This window comes from Centrocercus urophasianus, unplaced genomic scaffold (genome assembly GCF_019232065.1).
Source record: "Centrocercus urophasianus isolate 14NV4802_14NV808 unplaced genomic scaffold, USGS_Curo_1.0 seq_12, whole genome shotgun sequence".
NCBI lineage: Eukaryota > Metazoa > Chordata > Aves > Galliformes > Phasianidae > Centrocercus > Centrocercus urophasianus.
This window is the reverse complement of record NW_024884364.1, coordinates 31,591,589-31,604,108: the sequence shown is the minus strand read 5'-3', so window position 1 is coordinate 31,604,108 and position 12,520 is coordinate 31,591,589. Positions and strand designations below refer to the sequence as shown.

Genomic DNA, 12,520 nt, shown 5'->3' with positions numbered 1-12,520 from the left:
CGGAGGAGGCTCGGGGTGATCTCGTTACTCTCTACAGCTGCCTGAGAGGAATCATAGAATCATAAGGTTGGAAATGACCTGCAAGATCATTTAATCCAACTGTCCTTCCATTACCACTGCTACCACAAGCACTAAACCACATCTCATAGCTCCTCATCTAAACGCCTCTTGAACACTGCCAGGGACAGTGACTCCACCACCTCCCTGGGCAGCCATTCCAGTGCCTGAACCGCTCTCTGAGAGTTGTTGTTCTTCCTTATATCTAATCTAAACCTGCTCTGACACAACTTGCGGCCATTTTCTTGGGTCCTGTTTGTTGCCTGGGAGAAGAGGTCAAACCCCTCTTCACAACCTCCCTTCAGGAAGTCGTAGAGTGCAATGAGTTTGTGCAAGGAGTTTGTGGTGAGGTGGGGGTCAATCTTCTCTCTCATGTAACAGTAATGGGATAAGAGAAAACTGCCTCAAGTTGCACCAGAGAAGTTCAGACTGGATATTCAGAAAAAAATTCTTCTCACTAAGAGCAGTGATGCAGTGGCACAGGCTGCCCAGGGAGGTGTTCAAGAGCAGTGGGGCTGTGGCACTGAGGGACGCGGGCAATGAGCGTGGTGCTTGGACTTAGCGATCCTAAGGTCTTTTCCAACCTCTGCCATCCACGCGCTGGTTGGGAGGGGGCTGCTCTACACCAGTCTACGCGGCAGTACTCCCACAAGTGGCCGAGCGGGCTGTATAGCAGGCGCAGTGCCTGTTTATCGTGTTGTGCCTGTGGTGCTGGCCCAGCCCGGACAACCCCCTGTCCTCGGCGAACCTCAGCGAAGCGGCCCGCACGCCCTCCACTCTGCCCGTGACACCGCCCGGCGTACGGGGCGGCCCCGCCCACACTCGTTCTGTCACCGCTGGTCTCCTCGCGTAATCCTTCCGCGCCCGAAATCTCCGTCCTCCGCCGGCCCTCTCCCCGTTTCCTTCTCGCCGCCCCGCCGCCCCTCACTGCACGTTGTACCGCGGCTCCTCGCTCTCCGCTCCCTCTCCCCGCCGAGCTCTCCCCGCGGGACTCCCGGATCCGGGGAACTACTTTTTTCCCCCGCCCTCTGGGAACGCGCAGGGCGCAGGTGGCGGCAGCGGCGCCGTGGCAGTTGGAGAGGCGGCGATGGCGGCGGAGGCGCTGAGGCTGCGCTGAGCGGCGGCGCAGGGGGAGGGGAGAGCCGGAGCGCGAGAAGGCGTCCGACGGGGGGCGGCGCGCACGGATGCGAGAGAGAGAGCGCGAGAGAGAGAGAGAGAGAGCGCGGGGGGGCGCGGGGGAGGGGCGCGCTGACAGGGCTATGCCGGGCCGGGCCCTGCCCGCCTCAGACGCCGCCGAGTCCTGAGCGCGGCAGCCGCCATGGCCGAGTCCTCGGCTTCCTCCGGCTTCGGCGCTTCGCCGCCGCTCATTGAGTCAGGTAACGGCGGGCCGCGGGCCGCTGCTCCCTGCCGCCATCTTCTCGAGGGCGGCGATGGATTACAGCCGCCCCCGTGGCCCCCGCCTCGCTCACTCCCGTCTATCTCCCTCCGTCTCTCCCGCAGAGCTCTACTTCCTCATCGCCCGCTTTCTCAGCACCGGGCCGTGCCGCGGGACGCTGCGGGTGAGTGCGTGGGGCGGGCGGGAGGAAGGGAAGGGAGCCCGGGGCTGTGCGCGCCAACGGCCGCGCTGACCGCTCTGTGTGTCCCCGCAGGTGCTGGTGCAGGAGCTGGAGCAGCACCAGGTGCGTGAGCCGCCCCCAGAGCCCCGCCTGAGCGCTGCGTGGTGCCCGGACCTCCCCTCAGCGCGCCTCGTGCTCATGAAATCCTGCCTTTTCCCCTTTAATTTTTTTTTTCCCTCTTTTTCTCGGTTTAGCTGCTTCCTAAAAGGTTGGATTGGGAAGGCAACGAGCATTATAGAAGTTACGAAGAACTGGTGAGACTTTCTCGTTTTAAAAACTTTTGGCTCGGACGGTAACGTTGGCGCCGGGCACGTTCCCTGTAAGGAGGGCCCGGCTCTTCGTTTCCCCAGTCTCGCTCCGTTGGGGTTGGCTCTGTTGGGGTTCCCCCGGCTGTCCGTACCCCGGCCGTGCCGTACGTTGGGATATTGTTTACATAGCAGAGGTGGAGCCCGGCGCGGTGCGGCGGTGCACGCCGCCGTCTGCGTGAGGGCAGCAGCCAACCCGCAGCCGGCTTTCATTGCGGAGTTCCGCCGGCGAGATTGTTAGGAGCATTGTGATTGGACGGTAATGATTTTCTGGTCGGCTTCCTTCATCGCTCCCCCTGCAGCGGATTAGGAAATGAAATCGCCGCTCCGAGATCGGTGGTTGTGGTTCTTGTGAGTGCTCTCTGTGGCTGCGCTCTGTTCTAAATGGCAGTAAGACAGCTGTGGCCACCGTACGGCATGTACTGCATTAAAGCAATCTGCCACTGATGTATTGCCACCTCATAAAATTGGGGCATGTAGGGTTAACGGGCAGCTCCCTTACCTGTCAGTCTGCATGCAGTAGTTGTACCCCTCGTACCTCCTGTGTCACATCTAAACGTCTCAAGGTTGTATCTGTGTAGAGGGAGAGTGACATTTTTTAAAAAACACTGTCTTAATTTAAGCACTGCTTCAGATGGTAAACTGTGTTCCATTTCTTTCAGTTGTCAGTGTGGTTCGGAGAGCAAATGAGGCCTTAACTGAATTATTTAAGTCACCAGAAGGCCAGGTCTTGCTAAACAGGAATGCTGTCAAGATCTGACTTGAATTTAGCAAATGTGAAAGTAGGATTGAGTTTGAAAGGTTTTTATTTATTTTCATTATTATTCTTCTTTGAGCTCAGTTCTTCTGGTAAAAAGTTACGGTACTTGTAGAAGGGTGGGCTTCTCTAACCTCAGTGCAGGTTTCTGTGTGCATTTCAGGTTGTCAGATGAATTCTTCAGCATGTGTCATCTCTCTCTCTTTTTCCTATCCAATTTAAAAGAAGTATCTGTAAAGGGCAGTAGTATTTCAGAATATTCAGAATCTGTCTTCTGATTTTTGAGGGGCTTTGGGAACTTCTTGTTCAGCTGGTATCACTGAATTTGCAGTGATGCAAACAACAGCAGTTGTGGTGCAGTTGTTTCTGTCTATTGTTGAATTGGAGAAACAGTTTAACTGTTTCTTTCGAAAGATGAGTGAACCTACTTTTTAAAAGATGCTTGATTTGGTCACTGTGCTTCTGTCAGTGGTTGCATTTAGAATGTGAGCTTCCTGATGGTGGTGTGCAAGCAGAATGGCTTATAAGACCTGACACAGGTTATGCTGAATTTTCTGCCCTGAATACCTTGTCTGTTACTATTCTGTGCCAGCTGAAGAGGCAGAATTTAGAAAGAAAGGATAAAAAAGTGCCTCCTTTTTTCTACCAAGTAATTTCTCATAATCGAGCATAAGTGTCTTTGGAGCTGATGTGCTGAAATACCTTTGACTGTGTAGGGATGTTATTTCTTTTACTGATACTTCCAGCTGTTCTGCTTCTATCAGGATTACAGCCTGTACCCCCTAAAACTTTGTACATTACTTGGATTGTTATTAGAACTTGTTAGGCCATTGCTTAAATCATATTGTTCTCATTACTTAGTTTACATTTGGGCAACTTTAACATCTCTTACATGGCAGAGTACAGTATTTTTATTCCCTCTTTTCTGGTGATGAGATCAGCAGCATTGAGACTTCTCTCACTGAAGTTCAGTCACTAGGCTGAGGGAATGGCATCATAAGCATGAGCTAGTTCTGCCTGAGTTTTGAGCACTGTGGGCAGGAGGCCGCATACCTCTGTTGTTGTGGGCCTGCTTGGTTTTCTTGGGTGTGTTGGCTGGAAATGGCCTCACTGCTGAAGCAGCAGTACAACTTTTGGGTCCGACTGGTTCTTTCGTGGCTGGATCAGAGAGTCGAGTTGGCGTGGGTCCATTTGTACCTGCTGATTCGCACCTCCCTGGAGTGTAAATTTATGATACCAATGCTTTGTTTTACTCAAGTCTGTGCAAACTTTGTTTAGTTTCCGTGGTATTGTGATTAACTTCATTGTTTGATTAGGATTTTTTGTTTACTCATCTCCTGGGAAAGAGGAATAAAAAAAAGAAAGTCCTAAACGGTAGAGCTGCACAGTTATTCTTGACTGAGACATCTAAGTGGTTGTGGAAGTGTGCTTATTTTAGAATATTAGATGTAGATGGCATGGGATCTTCCTGAATTGATAAGTGATTGTTTTGATCCCCTTGGTGTAAGGAGTTAAGGATGTCTGGTGTTGTGTAGCAGGCATTGTTCCAAGAGCCTATTTGTACGTTAGATGATGGTCACCTAACAAGTAATGTGCAACTGAAATTGTAATTGCATAAATTCTTAGGCTTGATAACAACAAAGTTTTCCACCATCTTGAGTTCTGCAGACCTGCTTTTGATCATTTAAAAATAATCGGATGTGTTAGGTGGAGATGCCCATTGTAGGGTGCTGCACAAACAGATACCACAGGTGTGAATACTGTGGACTTTCTGTGGTTAAAATGATGATGTGAGGTAGGCAATTGTACTTTCTTATTTTTTCTGCTACAGCTCTCCCATTCTTGGAGAGCACTTGTGAATTCCCTAGACGAGAGCTCTACAGGGTAGGTTTTTTGTTTTGCAATTTGAATTGACACATATTAGACATTGTCCAAATACTTCTATAAATATTCACGCTTTTAGATTCATCTTTTCAGGATGTGCTGTGCATGTGTTTAAGACTTTAATATTCTGTCAGGTGCTATCCAACAAGCATGTGGCTCCAGACCATTTATTACAAATTTGCAAGCGTATTGGCCCAATACTGGATAAGGAGATACCACCCAGCATTTCGAGAGTGAATTCCTTACTTGGTGCAGGAAGGCAATCATTGCTCCGTACAGCGAAAGGTATGGTTTGTTTATTATTTGAAATGGATATGATACATTTTCTTAAGTATCTGCTTAGCGCTTTTGGAGTGTTTTGAAGGCAGTGGGCTTTCTCCGTGTGTACTGTGTTTAATGAACCAAGGCACCATCAATCTGCGTATTAATAGCATAGTAGTGTGCTGATTGTATGAGAAGTGTTAAGCTGCATCTCAAGAATTATAGAATTTCTCAGGTTGGAAAAGACCTTCGAGATCGTAGAGTCCAACCACGACCTAACCATCCTACCCTAACTCTAACAGCCATCCACTAAATCATGTCCCTGAGCACCACATCCAAACGGTTTTTAAACACATCCAGTGATGGTGACTCAACCACCTCCCTGGGGAGCCTATTCCAGAGCTTTACAACCCTTTCTGTAAAGAAGTTTTTCCTGATATCCAACCTAAACTTCCCCTGGCACAACTTAAGGCCATTTCCTCTCATCCTGTCACCAATGAGAAGAGACCAACCCTGCTCTCACTGCAATCACCTTTCAGATACTGGAAAAAAGCAATAAGGTCACCCCTCAGCCTCCTTTTCCCCAGACTAAACAGCCCCAGTTCCTTCAATCACCATTATTCTGAGTGCTAAGGCTGCTGAATCTTGCCTGTTTTCAGTATTATTGCAATAAAATGAACCGTCAGGAGACGAGTACTGCTTCTTCAACATCCACAGCATTCTGAATAGTATATTGATTGGCCCATGTGGATTTCAATTGTGGTAGCTGTTGTGCTGTATTCAGTGCCAACCTGAGACAGTAACACCATTTATTTTGATAGTTTTCCTGGTTAATGCAAACGCCTTCAAAATTAGTACATTGTACATTTGTACAAAGAAAGTCATTTTCTGTTATTTAAAGTGGGTGGTTGGCAGTACAAGACACACGGGTTATTTGATTTTCACAAAATAGGTTTTGGCTTTAGATTTCCCTCTTTGAACGTTTCAGGAGAGAGGTGTTTGTTCATGCATTTGTGCAGTTTTGGGTAATTAGATACTATGGTGTGGGACTGATTTATTGGATGCACTTGTTTTTTGGTTATCTGTCTTAGATTTAAAGGGTGAGCTATGAATAATTCAATGACTGTTTTGTACTTAAAATTGGGATTGCAATTATTTTAGCATGAGTGTGTCCAGATGACTCTGTGTGAGAAGTAGAAGAGTCACCAAGTTGAAAGGGACCTCTTGAGATTGTCTTGTCCAATAATTTGATATATATAAAAACAATATTTATTGATATTTCTTAATCGTAAACACTTTATTTTGAAAGTGAGTACAAGAATTCCAGGTGAGAATTTAGTTTTGTGTTCTGTGTCACCAGTCAAAAGCTTGGCTTTGGTTCCTTGGTGTTCTTGGTTTTGTGTTGGCTTTGTTTTTTACTGTTTTTTCTCCACTGTTACTATAGAAAATAGTTTTTTTATCATTTTCTTTTATGCTATGTTGTTCATGATACATTTGGGGACTTCTGGTCTTACAGTTTTTGTAGTTATTCCACCACTGACTGTTATGCTCATTACTGTGCTTTGAAACTGCAGCTGGCCTTGCATTTTTAACCTATATATATGACAGGCTTCTACTTGATTTTTCAAGATTGCAGGAACACTGTTTGGAAAGGCTCTGCATTTGCTGCTCTTCACAGAGGAAGACCTCCTGAATTTCCTGTCAACTATGGCACACCACCAAATCTCGGTATGTGCTTACTGAAGTTCAGCACTACTGATACAAGCGTGTGATGTGCATCTTAAACTGGTCTCACTACGACTAAAAATTGTGCCTCAGAACTGGATCTGGAGGCTTATCTGGAGAACTTCATATGACTTAAGTGGAGTTATTTATATATGGTACAGAGGCCTGCCTACAGTTCTTGTGTGATAGTAGTCTCTAGATGAGATCTTTCTCTTTTATAAAGCCCGTATATTGAGTAGGTAAACCTACAGATTAGCATTTATGAATAATTTGCTTTTGGAGAGGTCTGCTGTGTGATTTAATGCATAGAAAGCCATGAGGAAAAAAAAAGATAACATCTGGCTCTCCATATTTGGATACAGAAGTTTGGATTTGAGCAAGTTTAAAGTGCTGACTTGCTTACTATACACATTTAAAAAAAAAAATCAGCTTCAGAAAAAGGCATCTGATTTCATAAAATATGAAAGTCACTTTCTAGGATATCCTCAAGTAGTACCTTAACAGGTGATAAACAAAATGATGTTTTAGAAAAAAAAACCTTGTTCTACATATTAATGTTAATTCTCTGATCTCTTTGTGTTCTAGTGGAAGTATATCGAGCGAGACAGCTAAGTGGATATGCAAAGTTCAGTACTTCATTTCCAGGAAGTATGTATCAGCATGTGAAGATGCACAGGCGGATTCTTGGTCATCTTTCTTCTGTGTACTGTGTTGCATTCGATAGGACTGGACATAGAATATTCACTGTGAGTTGAAATTAATCCGGGTAAATTTAGTCCATACTTTCTTCTTTCCCTGGTATAGACTTGTGATGATTGCAGTGTAATCTTGAACCGTAATTGAATGTTTTGGTTCTTATAACTTCATTTTTGTCAAGTAGCATGTATGGTTTTAAATAGATGTTGTATGGGAACTTCTGAGTCATGGCCTGAACCTCTGATTGATCACCTGAGGTGAGCAATGAGTCAGCCCTGGGAGCACAGGTGAAGGCAATTCAGCTGTGCTGCAGGAAGGGGTGGAGCCTGGCTCCCCCTCTCCTAGACCCATTTAAGAGCTGGCTGCCAGTGGGGAAGGATCTCTTCTGGAGATCTGCTCTGCTGGAGCATTGCAGTGAGCCTAGGATGTGGGTAAGCTTTCTGTCTATTCTCTTTTTGTTATTATAATCTGCTTTGCCAAACTCTTTTGCTTATTTCATTATTACAATATCTTTATATTCATTGATTATACAGATGTATAAATGTATCAAACTCTGAATGAACAAAAGTTCTTCAAGTGAAACTGAAAAACTTATCCTGAATGTCTTTTAAACACTTTGCTAATCTATATGTTTCCTTCTAGGGTTCAGATGACTGCCTGGTAAAGATTTGGTCAACTCATAATGGCCGGTTATTTGCCACATTACGCGGGCATTCAGCTGAAATTTCTGATATGGCTGTCAATTATGAAAACACTATGATTGCAGCTGGTAGCTGTGATAAGATGATTAGAGTGTGGTGCCTGAGAACTTGTGCACCAGTTGCTGTCCTCCATGGGCACACGGGATCCATTACCTCATTGCAGGTATGTTTTGGATTAATGCTTGCGTTCTGTGTCATTAATAGATACTTCGTATAGTATTAGAGGTTGTGTTAAACAGATAACTGTAGTAATATGTAACACTTTGGACGTGGGAAATAAGAATTTGTGAATAAAACTGCAGGCATTTAAAGTAGCTTATGCAACTTGACCTAGTATCATAGAATGGTCTCGGTTGAAAAGGACCACAATGATCATCTAGTGTCAACTCCCCCAGGGTAACCAACCAGCAGACCAGGCTGCCCAGAGCCACATCCAGCTTGGCCTTGAGCCCCTCCAGGGATGGGGCATCCACAGCCTCCTCAGGCAACCTGTTCCAGTGCGTCACCACCATCTGAGTGAAAAAAATTCCTCCTGATCTCTAACCTAAGCTTCACCTGTCTTAGTTTAAAACCATTCCCCCTTGTCCTACCACTATCCACCCTTACAAATGGACGTACCCCCTCCTTTTTATAGGTTCCCTTCAAGTATTAGAAGGCCACAATGAGGTCTCCCTGGAGCCTTCTCTTCAAATTAAACAAGCCCAGTTCCCTCAACCCTTCCTCATAGGAGAGGTGCTCCAACTCTTTGAGTATCTTAGTGGCCTGACACTGGACAAGAAGGAGCTCTGCATTTTTCTTGTGCTGGGAGCCCCAGGCCTGGACACAGTACTACAGATGGGGCCTCACAAGAACTGAATAGAGGGAGACAATCACCTCCCTCTCCCTGCTGGCCACCCCTTTTTTAGTGCAGCCTAGAACACAGTTGGCTTTCTGGGCTGCAAGTGCACACTGCTAGCTCATGTCCAGCTTCTCATCCATCAGGACCCCTAGGTCCTTCTCCTCAAGGCTGTTATTAAGGAGATCTTTGCCCAATCTGTATTAACACCTGGGATTACCCTGGCCCAAATGCAACGCCTTACACTTGGCCTTGCTGAACCTCCTTAGGTTCACATGGCCCACTTCTACAGCCTATCCAGGACCCTCTGGATGCCTTCCCTCCAATGTATCTAAGTACTAAATTTATTTGTTAGTAAGTAATTTCTGTTAGTAAGTACTGCAAATTCTCTAAGTTAAAATCAGTTCTTGCATAAAGGTTAATGAGTGGTAAATATAAATAAGTGGAAAGAGGAGTCCCTAAGTACAATGTAGAGTTTTTGTTCTAGTGGTACAGAATGTGAAGTTTCTAGCTCTGGCTTAATGTAATCCCTGGATGTTTCAGAGTCTTTTTCCTCCTGTCTTACACATGCTTGGCACTTCTACACAGCATCAGCATGCCAGGATATGACAAGGACAGCCAGACCACTGAACGATGGCAGAGCTTTTAGAAAACTCTTGTGTGTGGCTTAAGTCACAGAAAGTCCTCTTGGCCTTGAGAACTGTATATGTAACCTATTTATGTCTGCTTCAGTGTGTAGAAATGCTTTGAACGTAAAAGGATTATGAGAACCGTGCAGGCCATGAGTCTCAAAGATAAATTTCACTTATGTGGAAGGTTTGGAAGTATTTAAATTGTAGAGAATGTGAGGCAAGTGTGGGGGAAAGAAAGAAAGCTTTTTATACGTGAGTTGAAGGTCACCTTTAGTAGTAGAACTGAAGTTGCTGGGCTGCCTGCAGGTTAGCTAGCTATCATACTGATAGAGAAAGAGCCACGTTCCTTGGTTGCTTACTGAAACTGGGAAATGCGCTTGCATGGAAGCTCTATATGAATATGGCTGTCTGATTTTGTCTTGAGAAGGAAGATTTGTGCCTCACATTCTGTTAATTCTCTAGTTGCTCTTGCTAGGTTAAGAAGTAGTTTAACAAGTGTTCATCTTGCTTTTTCATGTCCAAATGTTGCAAGGCAACTGATGTTCTGGTTCTCGTGAGAGATGGCATGTGAATGGAAAATGAATTTCACTGTGTCTTTTGCATAACTACAGCTATTTTTGTGTGATTGTATGCGTGTTGAAATTTGAACATTTAAATATAGATGTCAAAAATTAGTCAGAAGAAACTTGTTTATTAAAAAGAGGTTTTTTGCCTCCCCGGAGTTCCTGATTCACTGACTACCAATCTTCTTCACATAATGAATGAAATAAATAATTAAAAAAAAGTACCAAATTTAACCTTTATGACTCATAAAAACTGCACAGGTGTTAAAAAAAAAAAAAAAAAAAAAAAACAACAACAACAAAAAACATGTAAAAGCAATGTATTGAAGTATTTTTCTTGAGAAAGCTGTTTCTGGGCAACTGCCAGGCACACTGCCTGTAATGCTTGACTTGCTGGAACTGGAGAGGATTTCTGGGTGATGCTGTGCCTTCCTCTTGTCTGTTACTGTGGGAGGTGGGGTATGTGGGCTTATGTGTGTGGCTATTCTGATGCAGTATGTGATTCTTACAGCTTCTGTGATATGGGTATCTTTCTTAATCTTAAAACTGTGCTATCTTAAATGCTTGATGTTAGAAAACATAAGATGTTAGAAAACACTTTAAACAGGTGTTACAAGGAAAAAGGGAACTGAGGCTGTTCTATGTGGAGAAGAGGAGGTGGAGGGGAGAGCTCATTGCTCTCTACAAACACCTGGCAGGAGGTTGTAATGAGGAGAGCGCTGGGCTGTTGTGAGAAGTGATAGGATGCTGCCTTCAACTGTAGACTTAATAAATACCAAAGAAATTGCATATATTTACTTTCTGGCAAGAAATATTCCAGGTGCTAGCTGTAGTATGCTGGATCTTCTTGCTTAATAGTTCTTAGTAAGAATAATTGAAATGTAAGCTTTTTATGTCTGATTCTAGTGCTGATGGTAGTAGTAATTGATTAATGATTTTATCAACTTGTCATCTGTATTTTTTTGAGAGGTAATCTCTGTGTGTAGCAAGAAAAACCGTCCTAAAGAAGCATATATGAGGACTTCCTATGAAGTTGTATGTGATGTTGGTTTACATGTACTCTGTCTTTTAACATGTACTCTTTTAAAGTATAGAATTATAGAATTGCTAATCTAGTGAAAATTCATTTTTTTTTTTTTTTTTTTTTTTTTTTTTAGTGCTCTGTCTGCTAGTTCCTTCATTCACTGACAAAATTTTTAATGGGTACCAAAGCAAAGCAGTGAATGACTTGTAATACAATGCAATAATTGAAACCTACAACACAGTCTTATTTTAGAGTAAGGAGGTGTTATTTTTGAAGCATTTTCAGCAGCCACTTTAGCAGTTTTGCTTTAAATCTTGTATTAGTTTTTTACACGAGCATTTTTACAAGTTCATAAATTTTTAAATATCTTTATTAGTATGTTTCTGACATATTTTTTTTTCCCCCCCTTGTAGTTTAGTCCAATGGTGAAAGGCTCCATGCGATACATGGTCTCTACTGGTGCAGATGGAAACGTTTGCTTTTGGCAGTGGGATACAGATTCCATGAAGTTCAGGTATGTAACTGGGGATGCTGATGGACTCTTGCTATGCTGTGTTCTGCTTGGTGAAAATACAGTGACGGCGTTGGCAAGCACATATTGGCTTAATTATCTAAAAACTTTGTATAAATATTTAAAAGCACTAATTATGCTCTTTCCAAATTTGTTCTTCTGTTGTCCTGGGAAATTAATCCAGTTTTCTGTATTTTCTCCTTAATGTGGCTCTTAATAGCTACTTTGTTTAAAATTTTGGCCATGTTAATTGGAAGAGTGTGTTCGTGACTTGCAGAACAGGGAACCAATCACTTTGTGTACAATTGCAAAACTTGTGTCTACTTCTGTAAAAATTTCATGAATGTACATTCTGCAGTAATGATATCTGATGGGCCTTCTGTCATGTACCACTAGTGGTTTCTAGTTTGTGAGCATGAATTCAGTACTTTGTGGATGCCATGTGGAGTGGATGCACGCTCCTTGGCTTGTTGTGCTTAAGATTTTGCTGAAACTTGTGAATTACTGGTTGTGTGGGGTTCAAATACTATTTTAGTGCATGTGCATACAGTAATCTGGAGAAGTAAACCATATTGTTTATCCTCCTGCATGAGATGTACAGATGTTACTGTATGCATGTAAGTACCTATTACGTAGGTGTTCAAAGAAACATATGCTTATGTTTTGAAGTGATGGTAAAAGCTGAAGGTTTTTTTGTGACGTGTCCTGTTTCAAGCCATTTTTCTTTTTAAGCAATCGGCCAGTGAAATTCACAGAGAAACCTAGACCAGGAGTTCAGATGCTTTGTTCTTCATTCAGTGTAGGTAAGGCATGTATAGATTGAATTTAGCACTGTGATTTCTTTCTGCATGACCATATTTATAATTCTGTTGTTGTGACAGCTTTAAAAATAAAACAGCCACTGTATAATAAGTAACTCCCATTTATCTGCAGTAGTTTGCTAATGGAAAAAT

General features: G+C 43.7%; 1 protein-coding gene across 4 annotated transcripts in view; it reads left to right on the top strand.

Moving 5' to 3' along the window:
• The first annotated feature begins 1,360 nt into the window (after positions 1–1,360).
• Positions 1,361–12,520, top strand: part of BRWD1 (bromodomain and WD repeat domain containing 1) — a 52,166-nt gene continuing 41,006 nt past the window's right edge. For all 4 annotated transcript variants that reach the window (XM_042809636.1, XM_042809635.1, XM_042809634.1 and 1 more), the window contains exons 1-10: positions 1,361–1,433; positions 1,558–1,616; positions 1,707–1,736; positions 1,868–1,927; positions 4,754–4,904; positions 6,510–6,608; positions 7,191–7,351; positions 7,944–8,165; positions 11,470–11,570; positions 12,300–12,370. In XM_042809636.1, coding sequence (XP_042665570.1) covers positions 1,376–1,433; positions 1,558–1,616; positions 1,707–1,736; positions 1,868–1,927; positions 4,754–4,904; positions 6,510–6,608; positions 7,191–7,351; positions 7,944–8,165; positions 11,470–11,570; positions 12,300–12,370 — 1,012 coding nt within the window. In that variant the 5' untranslated portion in view covers positions 1,361–1,375. The remainder of the gene's footprint in view (positions 1,434–1,557; positions 1,617–1,706; positions 1,737–1,867; positions 1,928–4,753; positions 4,905–6,509; positions 6,609–7,190; positions 7,352–7,943; positions 8,166–11,469; positions 11,571–12,299; positions 12,371–12,520) is intronic.